The 12,373-nt window shown below is 41.5% G+C and overlaps 2 protein-coding genes across 3 annotated transcripts; both read left to right on the plus strand.

Annotated features, from left to right (window-relative positions):
- The first annotated feature begins 591 nt into the window (after positions 1 to 591).
- Positions 592 to 4,164, plus strand: LOC117665149 (dispanin subfamily A member 2b-like). Of its 2 annotated transcripts, none has more exons than XM_060687217.2 (2): positions 592 to 797; positions 2,226 to 4,164. In XM_060687217.2, exons 1-2 carry the CDS (start codon positions 636 to 638, stop codon positions 2,433 to 2,435), a joined length of 372 nt encoding a protein of 123 aa, XP_060543200.2. In that variant the 5' UTR covers positions 592 to 635; the 3' UTR covers positions 2,436 to 4,164. The 2 variants fall into 2 exon arrangements, 1 of the variants encoding a protein (XP_060543200.2); XR_015730460.1 differs by lacking the exon at positions 592 to 797 and adding an exon at positions 1,926 to 2,060 and having other exon boundaries at positions 2,226 to 2,362.
- Positions 4,165 to 9,827: 5,663 nt separating this feature from the next.
- Positions 9,828 to 12,373, plus strand: LOC117665148 (interferon-induced transmembrane protein 1-like). The gene is made up of 2 exons (XM_034416701.3): positions 9,828 to 10,513; positions 11,658 to 12,373. The coding sequence occupies exons 1-2, from the start codon at positions 10,295 to 10,297 to the stop codon at positions 11,859 to 11,861; spliced, it is 423 nt and encodes a 140-aa protein (XP_034272592.2). The 5' UTR covers positions 9,828 to 10,294; the 3' UTR covers positions 11,862 to 12,373.

The following is a 12,373-nucleotide window of genomic DNA, read 5'->3' on the forward strand; positions in this document are numbered from 1 at the left end:
TGTGCCAGAACAACTTTAAAGCTGAGGTGTAATCTGCATGAAAAGCATCCAATGAAATTTTCCAAAGTTTAATAAACTTTTACCAGATTCCTGATTTTTTTTTCTCTTCTATGGAGGCAGAATTCTGACTTAAAAACCAAAAACAGGAGGAGGAAAATAAAACGATAAATTTATTTCTATCTTTGCAATCCTTTCTTCTAATCTACATTTCTAGAAGCACCTTTTAAAAAAAAAAAAAAAAAAGGTTAATCCAAGAGTGGACGGACCATCGGGGCCGACTTTTCGCTTGTTTACTAAACGTAGATCTGCAGAATTTTCAAAACGGCTTTTAAGAGCGAGGCAAGGCCGACATCGCGGTACCAAGAGCCCTAAAATTCGCGGTGCAAAGGACAGCATTAACTCCCCGCCCCTCGCAAGGAAAAAGCCCTTGCAACATTCCCCCCCCCCCCCCACCTCTACTCTCCTGCCCATTTTCGCACCGCATGGGGGCGCGAGCCGCATTGGTTAAGCTTCCCGTCCAATCAGCGGAGGCCGAGAGCTGTACCGTTTGGGGGCGTCTCCGCGAGCTCGGCCGCGCTCATGCCCGCCTCTTTTCGGCGTTGGTCGCCGTTGGTGAGAGGAGGGTTGGTTTGGCCATGGAGCCTCAACAGACAGAGGTCGTCATGCGCCCCACCTTTCAATACCCCAAGGCCATCGCTAATCCTGCGGTCAGGGATCATGTGGTCTGGTCGCTGTTCAGTTTAAATTGCTGCAATTGCTGTTGCCTTGGCTTGTTCGCCCTCATCTACTCCATTAAGGTGAACGCAGCTGGGAAGCGCCCTCTCATTTCACCCCCCCCTCCCCCGTCCTCTTTTTTCACACTCGGCTGCTTCTCTCTCACACCCTCCCCATTTCTTTCTGGTCTTCAAGATCTCTACTTCGGCTTCTCTCTAAATCGAGGATGGCTTTTGTTGTAACAGTAACAGAGTTGGAAGGGACCTTGGAGGTCATCTAGTCCAACCCCCCTGCTCACGCAGGAGACCTATACAGGAGTGGTGAAATCTAAATTTTTCTAATTACCGGTTCTGTGGGCATGGTGTGGCTTGGTGGCCATGGCAGGGGAAGGATACTGCAAAATCTCCATTCCCATCCCACTCCAGGGGAAGGATACTGCAAAATCCCCATTCCCTCCCCACTCCTGGGGGAAGGATATTGCAAAATCTCCATTCCCACCTCACTCTGGAGCCAGCCAGAGGTGGTATTTGCCGGTTCTCCAAACTACTCAAAATTTCCGCTACCGGTTTTCCAGAACCTGCTGGATTTCACCCCTCCTATACAGTAGCAGTAACAGAGTTGGAAGGGACCTTGGAGGTCATCTAGTCCAACCCCCTGCTCACGCAGGAGACCTATACTAGGGATTTGAACTGCTGAACTGCCGACCTTTCTGATCGACAAGCTCTATTTATAAGTAGTAAATTACCACAATGTACAGTACAATACTTACCTACTTAACTCCAGTTACACGGGAACATGCCCTCTCGAACTACAGTAATCCTCGATTTAACAATAGTTTGTATAGTGACTGTTTAAAGTTGCAACAGCACTGAAAATACTGGAATACACTCACAATTCCTTGAATATTCACTACGCATACTGGAGTTGTACAAATCTAAAAGAGATAAATACTATATCTGGTATATAAGGACTAATATTAATGTTGATGTAAAGTTGACAGGACTGAAAACAGATCTTTGATTGATTGATTGATTAAGCTTTGAGCAGGGACTTCTAGTTGCTACAAAAGAAATATTGTATTTCCTACAATGGTGTTTTTTGGTGCTCTTATTTTCTTCCCAATATATGAAAAACATAAAAAATCAGTAATTTGTTAAAAGTTGCATACCTTATTCCATTTTTCAGGAAAAGAATGCTACTCTGTAAATCGACATTTCTTAATTGAGGCAATTTCTAAGTGTGTAGACTTCAAATCCCCAGCCAGCAGGCAATTCATAAGAATTCTAGCAGTCGAAGTCCATATACCTGGAAGTGGCCAAGTTGGAAAACACTGCTCTAATTTCTAGGTAAAGAGGGATATAATAACCCTAGATCATTCTTAATTGCATTGAAGAGAAAACTATTGATATTGATGTGATTACCTAAGATTTAAGTGATTAAAACATTTGTAAAGATGTTTCCATTGCTAATTCTTATTTTTCAAAATCGGTTTCTCTCCCTTTTCACTTCAGTCAAGAGATCGTAAAGTTCTTGGAGACCCTGAAGGTGCAGCTAGTCATGGCAGGACAGCCAAGTACCTGAATATTGCTGCATTGATGATAACCATCATAGTCTACATTATTTTCGTCATTATATTAGTCAGTAGTGCACTGCTCATCGTTAACATAGTCTTCGAAATAATGAAGCTTCCAGATGAAATAGAAGAATTCAGAGGGAACTAAACCATACATCCAAAATACTATTTTCAACGATGTATTCTATTTTAGCATTGGTTTAGCTTTCTTTTGCATGCCTTAAGCATATCAATTGACAGTTTGGTTACACTTTTGGGTATATAAAGATTATTCTCTGCACTACATCTGTATCCTATTTCCCTACCACAATTTATTGAAGTTATTTATTGAAAAGTAGATTATTTAACTGGGTTGATGTTATCTTTAACCCAAGAGCTAGATTTCTGTTTTCCTAATCCTAGGAATCATCCATTTTTGTTGCTGTTATATTTTATTTATTTGTTTATTTATTATATTTATCAAATTTATATTTTGCCCATTTTAAAGTGACATGGGCAGTCAACAAATAAAAAGTTACTATATTTTGATTTCTCAATGGAACATTCAGTTTTTTATGTATTTCAGTATGTTTTCAATATCATAGCTTTCTATATTTCAGTATGAAGTTGAGGTGAGTTCAAAACAAATAAAAAACACATCTTTATATTTTATGTAGATAAAGAGTTTTTGATGGCAAAAGTCAGCTGATAAAAACATTCATTCCCTAAATGTTCATTGTTGTTTTTGTTTCCTTCATTCCTCTGTCAGAAGGAAACTAGATATTGCAAAGTTACATATTCCATATCTGTACAGAGCTGCACTAATTAATAGCTAGCTGTCAGGTGCAATTGAAGGTACTAGTTGGCACCTTTAAAGTCAGATTAATTCCACTGATTAATTGTTCTGTCAGGAATTTTCTCTTTAGTTCTAGGTTGGTTCTCTTTGATAAATAGCCACCTATTCTTGTCCGGCTTTCAGGTGCTTTGGAGAATAGGTTGACTCCCCACCTTTCTGTGGCACCTCCTCAAATATTGGGAGACTATTGTCAAGTTATCCCTAGTCCTTCCCTTTGTCAGACTAGACATATCTATCAGGACAGCAGTATAAAGCAGTACTGACACTTCATGTGACCTTGATACTACCCCTCTATTGATGTAATGTAGGACTACATTAGCTTTTTTTGGCAGCTGTGGCACAGTACTAGCTCATCCTTGAGTAATTGTCCACTAAGACGCCTAGATCCCTCTCACAGTTACTACTGTTGAGCCAAGTACTACCTATTCTATACCTATGCATTTGGTTTTTCTTTAAGTGTAAAATTTTACATTTCTCACCATTGAATTGCATTTTGTTGTGCTGAACCGTGTTCAAGTCTTTCAAGATCCTTCTCAATCTTAAGCCTATCTTCTAAAGGAAACTTCATGTTCCATGTGCCAGATACCATCCACATTCTCAATGTAATTATTAAGTGGCTGTATGGGTCATGAAAGGGAGAGACTGAGGAAAGCCATGGGAAGCCTAGTGCAGGTCCAGCCCACACTGCAGCACCTCCCCAGTTCACTCATGGCCTATTCTGGCCTTCCCAAGGCCGTGTCCACCTCAAGAGGTATCCCTTGTTCTGCTTCCCACACTTTGGGGTCCCTGCAGGCCTTGTGCCTGCTTTCCCACCCCACTTAGGTCTCACACCATGCAAATGCTGTGTGAATGCTGCCTTTATAGTTATGATTTTTAGCTTCATGCAAGCGTACCCTAAAGAGAACGAGAGTTTAACCAAAGGGCTGATTAACTTTTCCCCAATTTGAAATATTATAATCTTATCCAAAACTCATCTTAAAGTGTACGTCCAGCATTTACTCATCCTGTAATAAGTATTTTAATAAATCTTGACCTTGGCTGACTCTTTTATTTACCGTGGTATATTGTGCTACCATTGCCCAAATCATGAAAAAATCATAATTTGCATGATGATGTGAGGCATATTATTGTTCCTAGGAGACACGTATATGCAATTAGGTGGGCTAAGTTTCATTTTAAGTAACAACTGTTCCTCCTCCATTTTTACCACCCATCATGTCTGCCGAGAAATCTGACTATGGAAGATTTTTAAGCCATTGTTATTGAACATATGCATGTAAGCTTTACTGGGCTTTGTAAACTAATTATGAAGTATTTGGAAACTAAAGTACCCTAGAGCCCTACTTGAGTAGACAAAGCAACTTCATCTTGAGAAGGGAGATAAAACTAATAAGCCACAAATGGGATGAAAGTTCCTTTTATTGATTTTTGTCCAACAAGTCTTAAAAAATTAAGATGGGATGCTTAGCCATATTTTGGATGCTTTCTAAACTGCATTTTTTCCTGTTGGCCTTTCCAAGCCCTTAATGGTCACCGAAATCCCATCAGTATTCTTTCACAACATAGTTCCCTATACTGTTGTAAATTGCTTTGAGATTGCTGTAGTGATGGCAACATACTTTTCAAAAATGAAACACCACAATGTTTTGGGTGATACACCAGCATTCACCAACAACCTACAATAACACTTCTGTCTTGCTGAGTTACCAAAGAAATTGAATAAGCAAAAATACAAGAAATATGTGACACTGCACCACCCAGAGCTTAAACTGGATTCTTACCATTTGTATCAGCATGTGATCTGTCATCTTCAGAATTGTGATTGGTGGTAACATGAAAGAGCAATTTGCAAAATGCAATAGGAATATGGCATGTCTTCCAACCACTGCATGGGGTGGTTGTTTGCACAGTGAAGCTCATTTTCAAGGTGCAACAGTTTCCAAAATGAGTGCACTATCAACATCAGTCAGTTTTTGTGTTCATGTGAACAAGAAGTGTGTTGAATCTGAACAACTGCACTACAAAGAATGTCAATGAAATAACTTCCTTAAATTCTTAACAGGCCTATGAATTTAACATCAGCAAGTTTCAGCATTGCTCACTCCAAAGCTCAGCATGTAAAGACCCTCAGTGAAGAGAATTTATTAAAAACATCTATAATGTGCATCGTTTTTATTTATTAAGCAGATCTCTGATTTACCAGTCAGCAGAAATTCCATTAAAGACAGAGTAATCACAATGATTTACAATGTACAACATCAATTGAAAGGAGACAAATAATTGTAAATATTTTTTCATTTGTCTTGAAACTAGTGATGTTACCTCATTTGTTCAATTGGCTGTCATTGCTAGATTTTCCAATGTTCTGACAAGGAAAGAATTGGTAAAACTAGGAACAGCGCCAATAAGTACATCAGGGAATCAAATATGCAACATCATTTTAAAAATGCTCCCTGACCTAAGAACTGATATGTCTAAAATTGTGTCGATGACAACAGATGGGGTAGAAAAGAAAATCAGATTTGTGAAACTCTTTATGGAAGCTATTGGATATCCAGTTGTGTTGGATCATTCCATCATCCATTAAGAGGTGTTTTATGTGCTGAGGCAGGATTTACAAAACTATACAATGTAATGACAGTTGTCATAAAAATACTGAATTTAATAGCTATTTGACCTCTTTATAAGGAATAATTTTCTGATCTATTGTAGGAAATTGAATCAACTTACAACTGTGATACAAAACAATGTGAGGTGGTTGAGCCAAGGAAAAGATCCCAGAGATTTATGGAATGCTATGAAAAAAATTAAGTTACATGTTGAGAATAAAAATGTGGAACAGTTTCCTCAGCTCAGTGATTGGGACAGCATACTGATATTTTTACAGACCTTTCAGTTCATATGAATGAGCTGAATTTAAACGTATGAGAATTTGGCAAAAGTATTAATGTTATGTTACATCAATATATATGTTACATAAAAGCCTTTAAAGTAAAGTTCAAATCTTCAAATGAGATATGTGGGCTAAACGTTTTGAATATTTTCCTTAACTAAAAAAAATGTTTCAAAGAGGTCAGCTCCAAAAACAAAATGGAGCCCTTGAACATAAAGTACCAGCACATTTTAAACTCAATAATTGATCAGTTGGGTAGACGATTGAATCAATTCTGAAGTTTAGAATAGACAATTAAAACAAGTATCCAGTTGCAATAACCTACATTACTATAGAATTAAATGTTTTTCAATGGCTACAAATTGAAGGATTAGAGCATCAGTTAGCAGAGTTCCAATTTACCATTTGATAAGTGTTATCAATCTGAAGTCTCAACTTGAGGATCTAGAAACAAATTGTATGCAGAATGAAAAGTGCCATTACAAAAAAAATTGTGAAAATTGGAACTGAATATTGGAAACTTTTAATACCCTTGAAAGTCTAGCAATGTCTTCACTCACACTTTTTTTTTCTACATACTTTTGTGAGACTTTTTCTTCTGCATTAAGCAGCATTAAGATCAGGGGTGGGTTCTAAAAATTTTTACTACCGTTCTGTGGCCGTGGTTTATTTTGTGGGCGTAGCTTGGGGAGGTAATGTGACTGGGTGGGCGTGGCCAACTTTTTTTAAATTTTATTTTTAAAAGCATTTTTTCTACAACCTTAAGAGGTTGCAGAAAACAATGCTTTTAGAAGCTTCTGACAATCAGGCAAATCTGCTGGGATTGCCAGAAGCTTTTAAAGGGATTTTTTTCCCCTACAACCTCTTCAAAAAATCCCTTTAAAAACCTCTGACGATCCAAGTTGAATTGGCTGATTGTCAGAAGCTTCTAAGAGCATTTTTTCCTGCAACATCTTCAAGCTTCTGCTTTTTCAAGGCAAAAAAGGGTGGGGGGGGAAACACACATGTGGCAGTGAGATATTCCACAGCTCAAACCTCCTCCCACCGGAAACCTGGGAAGGTTTCCCGTCTCTAAACAAACAACTCCTGGAAATGGGAGAAACAGTGGCAGGGGCAGGAAAGTCTTGCCCAGTGAGGAAAGAGACTGGATTTTGGAGGAAACGCAGCTCGGTTTAAGGTTAAGGCAGGGCAGAGGGGCTGAAATAGTGATGGAGTGGGGGCAGCCTTTCCAACAAGCAAAGTCAATGGGGGGGGGAGCCAGATTCACATGTGAATCATACTTCCCTACCTAGCCTAACACAACATACACATACATATCCAAGAGACCCTCTCCCCAGGCGAGAGAGACCCAACCCTGACAGAGCCAAGACAGGCAGGGAAGCCAGCAGTACAAACGTTTGGGCAACCCGTCCTTTTTTTGGGAGGGAGGATCTTTGCAAAGGAAAAGAATGCAGATAAGGCAGGTTTAAAGACCCCTCCGCTGCAAAGCCAGGGGCATCCCCTGGAAGTCCCAGTCATCAGAGATCCTGCCCCCCCACCACCCCAAACAAGCCAATCCACAGGCTCGGATTCCTGCCCACTCCCGTCTTCCCGCAAGCCACACAAAACGCGCATCGGAATCCCCAACTCGTGCCTGGTTTTTCAAAAGCCCAGTTGGATAAGAAACATCCCCCCCCCCCGCGCCTACCCTCCCACTCCCTCCACTGGCCTGGTTCTCTGGCGGTGTGGGCGCAGCAGCCCCGGCTGGGGAAAGGAGACACCGGCCATGAGGCCGCTTTGCAAAGGCGCACCTGCGCTGCATGGCGCCTCCTGTGCTCATGCGTGTTGGATCTGCCTGGATGCCATTGCCGCTGTCGTCGCTGCAGCCACCGGAGCCTGTCTGGCACTGGCAGGGAACTTTTTCAAACTTGGCCCGGCCCCACAGAGGAAATGCGGCGTGCATCTCGTGCCCTCTGCTGGCTCTCTGACACGCCCGTGGAAAACTTGCTGTCTTTGCCCGGCGGGTTCTGCACAATGGCCCTTGCACGTAGACCCAGGGCCCAAGGAAGGTCGTGGGGATGCTGGGCCCCGCATGCCCAGGCGAGTCGTGTTGGGCATGGGCGCATCGTGGGGGTGACAGCCTCTGGGGCAAGTTTCACCTTCTGCTCTGCTTCCATGTGTCTGGGGCAGATGGCTTATCCCTTGGTCGAGCCAGCCTATGTTCCTCCTCCTGCCAGCCTCGAGCTCAGCTCCAGCCAGCCATACCTGGTTTCTCCCTGTGGCAGCCCACGTGGATCCCAGGCAGCGGAACTTTGGGGCCTTTCCTCATGGTGGCGGTGATGAGGCAGGCAGGCAGCCAGGTGCATGGGAGTGACTGGCAGCAGTGCTCCTGGCTGGCAAAGGGCGGAGTCCCGGGGCTGCATGCGGGCAATGACAGTGGGTGGGGTAAGCGACCGGCGACCGGGCCAGGAACTGGTTCAGGGGTGTGGGCAGCCAATCTTATCAGTTCTCCGAACTATTAAAATTTTTTACTACCGGTTCTTGTGAACCGGTGCGAACCAGGAGCAACCCACCACTGATTAAGATGGACAACAGAAATTGACTGACATGAAATTAGTCCTGCTTGCTTGGGTTTTGAGGGCCAAGTCACATGGACTTTCTTTTACTTTTTATATTTTTCTCATAACCTTGTAATGTAGAATGGAATGCAGAAGCTTTTTGCCCTGGCAACCAGATCTCTCTCTACGTTTTTAACTGCGAAGTAAAGGGTTTTCTCAGGCTGAATAACAAAAGATTATTCAACTGTGTTGTTTCAACTGATTGCAAACTTTTCACAACTGACTCTATGTGACTGTGTACCACTTTCACCCATGCTAACTTGTTTCCCCTACTTTTAATACAATGCTCATTTCAATGTCATGCTTATGTGTAACTAACGGTCCATATCTTTGATATAACTGGGCAGGATGGTTTCTTCCATCCAATCAACTGTTCTTTTGTACTTTTTTTTTTTTTGCTGTACTTAGTATAAAGGGAAATCTGATTCTTTGTCCTGGGTTCCCCCTTTTTTCATAGACACCCATTTTTGCTAAAGTATTTTAATAAATCATATAATCTTCTGACTCAGTTGCTTATTGGAGAGTGATGAGGCAAAATCTAGGTCCAATTTGGCCTTCAGTTTGAATTGCTCCAAGTACCTACCTTCAATTTCATACTTATAAAAACTCAGCAATGAAACTCTTTAAACAAGTCTAATGCATTGTGTTGCTTATTTTTTGTTAATTCAATTCAAAATTACTGTTAAAAGTAGGGTAAATTTTGGTGCCGTATTTTAAACCCAATTATCAATATGCATATTAGTTTTCTCTATTGTAAGTCACTGATTTTTCTTTTACATTTCCCTGAAAATAAGACCCTGTCTTAATATTTTTTTGAACCCTGAAATAAGTGCTTGGCCCAATTGGGCTTATTATCAGGGGATGTCTTATTTTGGGGGAAACGGGGTAGTTTTTCTCAGTTTACTTTTGCACAATTGGTTTTCCTGCTGTGATTAATATGCTTCATAAAACTGTTTTAACAATGAAACTGTTATGAGTTATTTTCATTTTTAATTTACATGTCTGAGCTTGTTTTACTCATATTCCATTTTTTAATTATTTCAAATGTCTTTATATAATACCCAGCACCACACACGATTGGACTATATTTTTTTGAAAAATATATTACGTAAAGAGTTGTTTTGCTCTTGTTGGGGGGGGGGAGGGGCTGACAAGCCAGCAGTCAATTTAGGCGTTTTCCGAACGTTGGACACGAGCCCAAAAGATTCCTTCCCCACGACTGCAAACAAACGTTGGGAGTACTCGCATCTTCTCTCAACCTGCTCCTGACGGAAAAGGGTTTCCCAATATTTGTCCGCGGCCCCGCCCACCGGAGCACATGGTTTGAGGCAGCCCGGAGCTCTAATATTAGGCAAGCATCACAAAAGGCCATTTTGGGCTGCCGCGGGATAAGAAATATCAGCTCTTAAGCAAGTGTGAGGCCAGCGCTGTTTCGAAACTCACGCAGCTCCCAAGCTATTGGCTGAAAGCCAGCGTCAATTCTCCTGCCTGGGAAGCCTGTTCCGGGCTTGAGTCGCTCGGTTTCGTTTTCCCTGATACCTAGCTACCGTAGGTTTAGTTTTCTCCTGCGGACCCCACCTCCCTCAAGTAGCCCCGTCCTCTCCTTTCCTTGAGTTTGGCGGCGCAGCCCCGCCCGCTCTGGTCGTGGGACGCTCCGCAGAGTTTGCGGCTCTCGGGCAGCTATGTCGTCCGACGCCGTTTGCCTCGACCTGCAGTCCCGCTCCTACGACGGCGCCGACAACAACGAGGAGGAGGGCTCCGCCGGCCTCAAGCCTGCCTCGAGGAGACTCGCCGGGGAGCAGCCCAGTGACTATCTCCTCTGGTCGTTGTTCAACCTTTTATTCTTAAGCAGCTACTGCTTCTGCTGTCTCAGCTTCAGCGCCCTCGTCTTCTCCATCAAGGTGAGCGAGCCCAGAAGGGACCGAGAAGGTTAAGTTAGGCGCCGGAGCTTCTTTCCCGTAGAAATTTTGCAGTTTCGATTTCATCGGAATTTCCCCCCCCGGCGTGACATTTCTTTCGGGAACTTTTTTCTTTCTTTTTTTTTTTTTTTTGAACTCTTTCTTTGCTTCGTTCAGTATTTCAGGGTTCGCTTACTTTTCTGGGTTTTGGCTCCCTCCCGCGCTGCAATCCGCGGGTCTTTTACGCCCCCATCAAAACATCCATTAAGTGGAAATTCCAGGCTCCATTTCCTTCTTCCCTGCGCTGCCGGCTGGATTTTTCTCTACAGAATTGCAGAAGTGTGACTTTCCGTGGAAAAGCTGCCAAGTCTTGCTTAACGCTATGGCCATCCTCCCGGCTCATTTAAGAAAACTTAATTCTCCCGAACGCTGACACAATTTGGGGATCTAGGGGTTGGTATTTTTTTTTATAGCATAGGGTTTTTTTGTAGGTGTTATGAGGAGAAAAAGGATGGGTTTTGGGTTTTTTTCAATTTTGACATTTGTTTCTAAAATGTTTGCTTTCTCTCTAGCTAGCTTTGTGTGTGACAAGCAAGGATATGTGAAGAAACCAGCTTTGACTTTGAAGTTCATATGGTGGGGAGAATTGTCCCACCAGATTTTGGTCTTGGAATGAGGTCCTTTTTAAAGGAAAGGCATTGTGCTTTTGGAAGAGCAGTCTTCCAAAATGTTTCTGGTCTTCTCAAATTCTCTAAGAAAAAACTGATCCCAATCTGTTGCTATCACTTGTTTTCAAAAGAGTGGGTTATTTACGGATGATATTAATACACTGCACTCTCAACACTTTGCATCCATCCGTACAATTCAGAGTTATAAAATTTTAACACCAAACAGAATATAGTCTTTGCATGGAAATGGAATAAAAAAGAAGCAAAAATAAAATGGACAAATACTGTTTTAGATCTGTTTCCAAGTGTAACACCCCCCAAGGCTAAAATATGAACAAAGTTATGAAAGACAGGAACTTTGCTATTTGATTGAACGTAGCATTAATTTTCACAGCAGGTCGTATGTAGATAATTTGAGGTTTATAACTGGAATAAATATGCCTTAAGGTTTAATTTTCTTTTCATTTTATTCTTTTCAGGCAAGGGATCGTAAAGTTATTGGAGATCCTGAAAGCGCAGCTACTTATGGGAAGAAAGCCAAATACCTGAACGTTGCTGCCTGCCTTATAGGCTTTGGAATCACTGTTACTTGTTTCCTTGCAATGATTTTAAGTGCAGGAGATATTCTTAAATTGTTCAGAGAAATAAGGGAGAACCCCAAATTATTACAGCCAGGTCAATGAAGAACAAGTAATTCACCCAGGATATCATTACCAAACATACTGCCTACTGGCTGCATCACTTTTCTGTCTCATGTATATTTTCCCTTGTCAAAAGGAGGATTCTGTGCAGTTTAATACAACTTGCCATACTGACAGTGGGAGAGATTTAGATTGTCTCTAGAATAGTTTTTCAACTGAATTCTGCAGAACTCCAGACTTCCATGACAACTTGACAGAGTTCACGAGAGATTTAAGACCAAGCAAACAAAATTAAATTCAGTACAGCCAGTGTTATTCAAAGCAATTTTTCTAAGGAAAAGCAATCACATCCCAGTAACTAAACATTGATTTCTATGGTTAAAACATTAAATTCCCAAGTAATTGTGTGAGTTTTTGTGCACTAGAAATGTTAATTTTGCATTTATAATACTTTAATTTTTATACTTAGGATAAATGGAGGAATCGTGGGATTATGATTGAGATATCAGTTATTTTGAAATTCAAATATATCAATAAATGACAAAAAACAAAAA

This window comes from Pantherophis guttatus, chromosome 1 (assembly GCF_059756535.1).
Source record: "Pantherophis guttatus breed Tessera chromosome 1, ASM5975653v1, whole genome shotgun sequence".
Taxonomy (NCBI): domain Eukaryota; kingdom Metazoa; phylum Chordata; class Lepidosauria; order Squamata; family Colubridae; genus Pantherophis; species Pantherophis guttatus.

Coding starts and splice junctions, on each gene's coding strand:
- LOC117665149 (XM_060687217.2), top strand. CDS start 636: ATGGAGCCTCAACAGACAGAGGTCGTCATGCGCCCCACCTTTCAATAC. Junction 798..2,225: donor CCCTCATCTACTCCATTAAG/GTGAACGCAGCT, acceptor TTTTCACTTCAG/TCAAGAGATCGTAAAGTTCT.
- LOC117665148 (XM_034416701.3), top strand. CDS start 10,295: ATGTCGTCCGACGCCGTTTGCCTCGACCTGCAGTCCCGCTCCTACGAC. Junction 10,514..11,657: donor CCCTCGTCTTCTCCATCAAG/GTGAGCGAGCCC, acceptor TATTCTTTTCAG/GCAAGGGATCGTAAAGTTAT.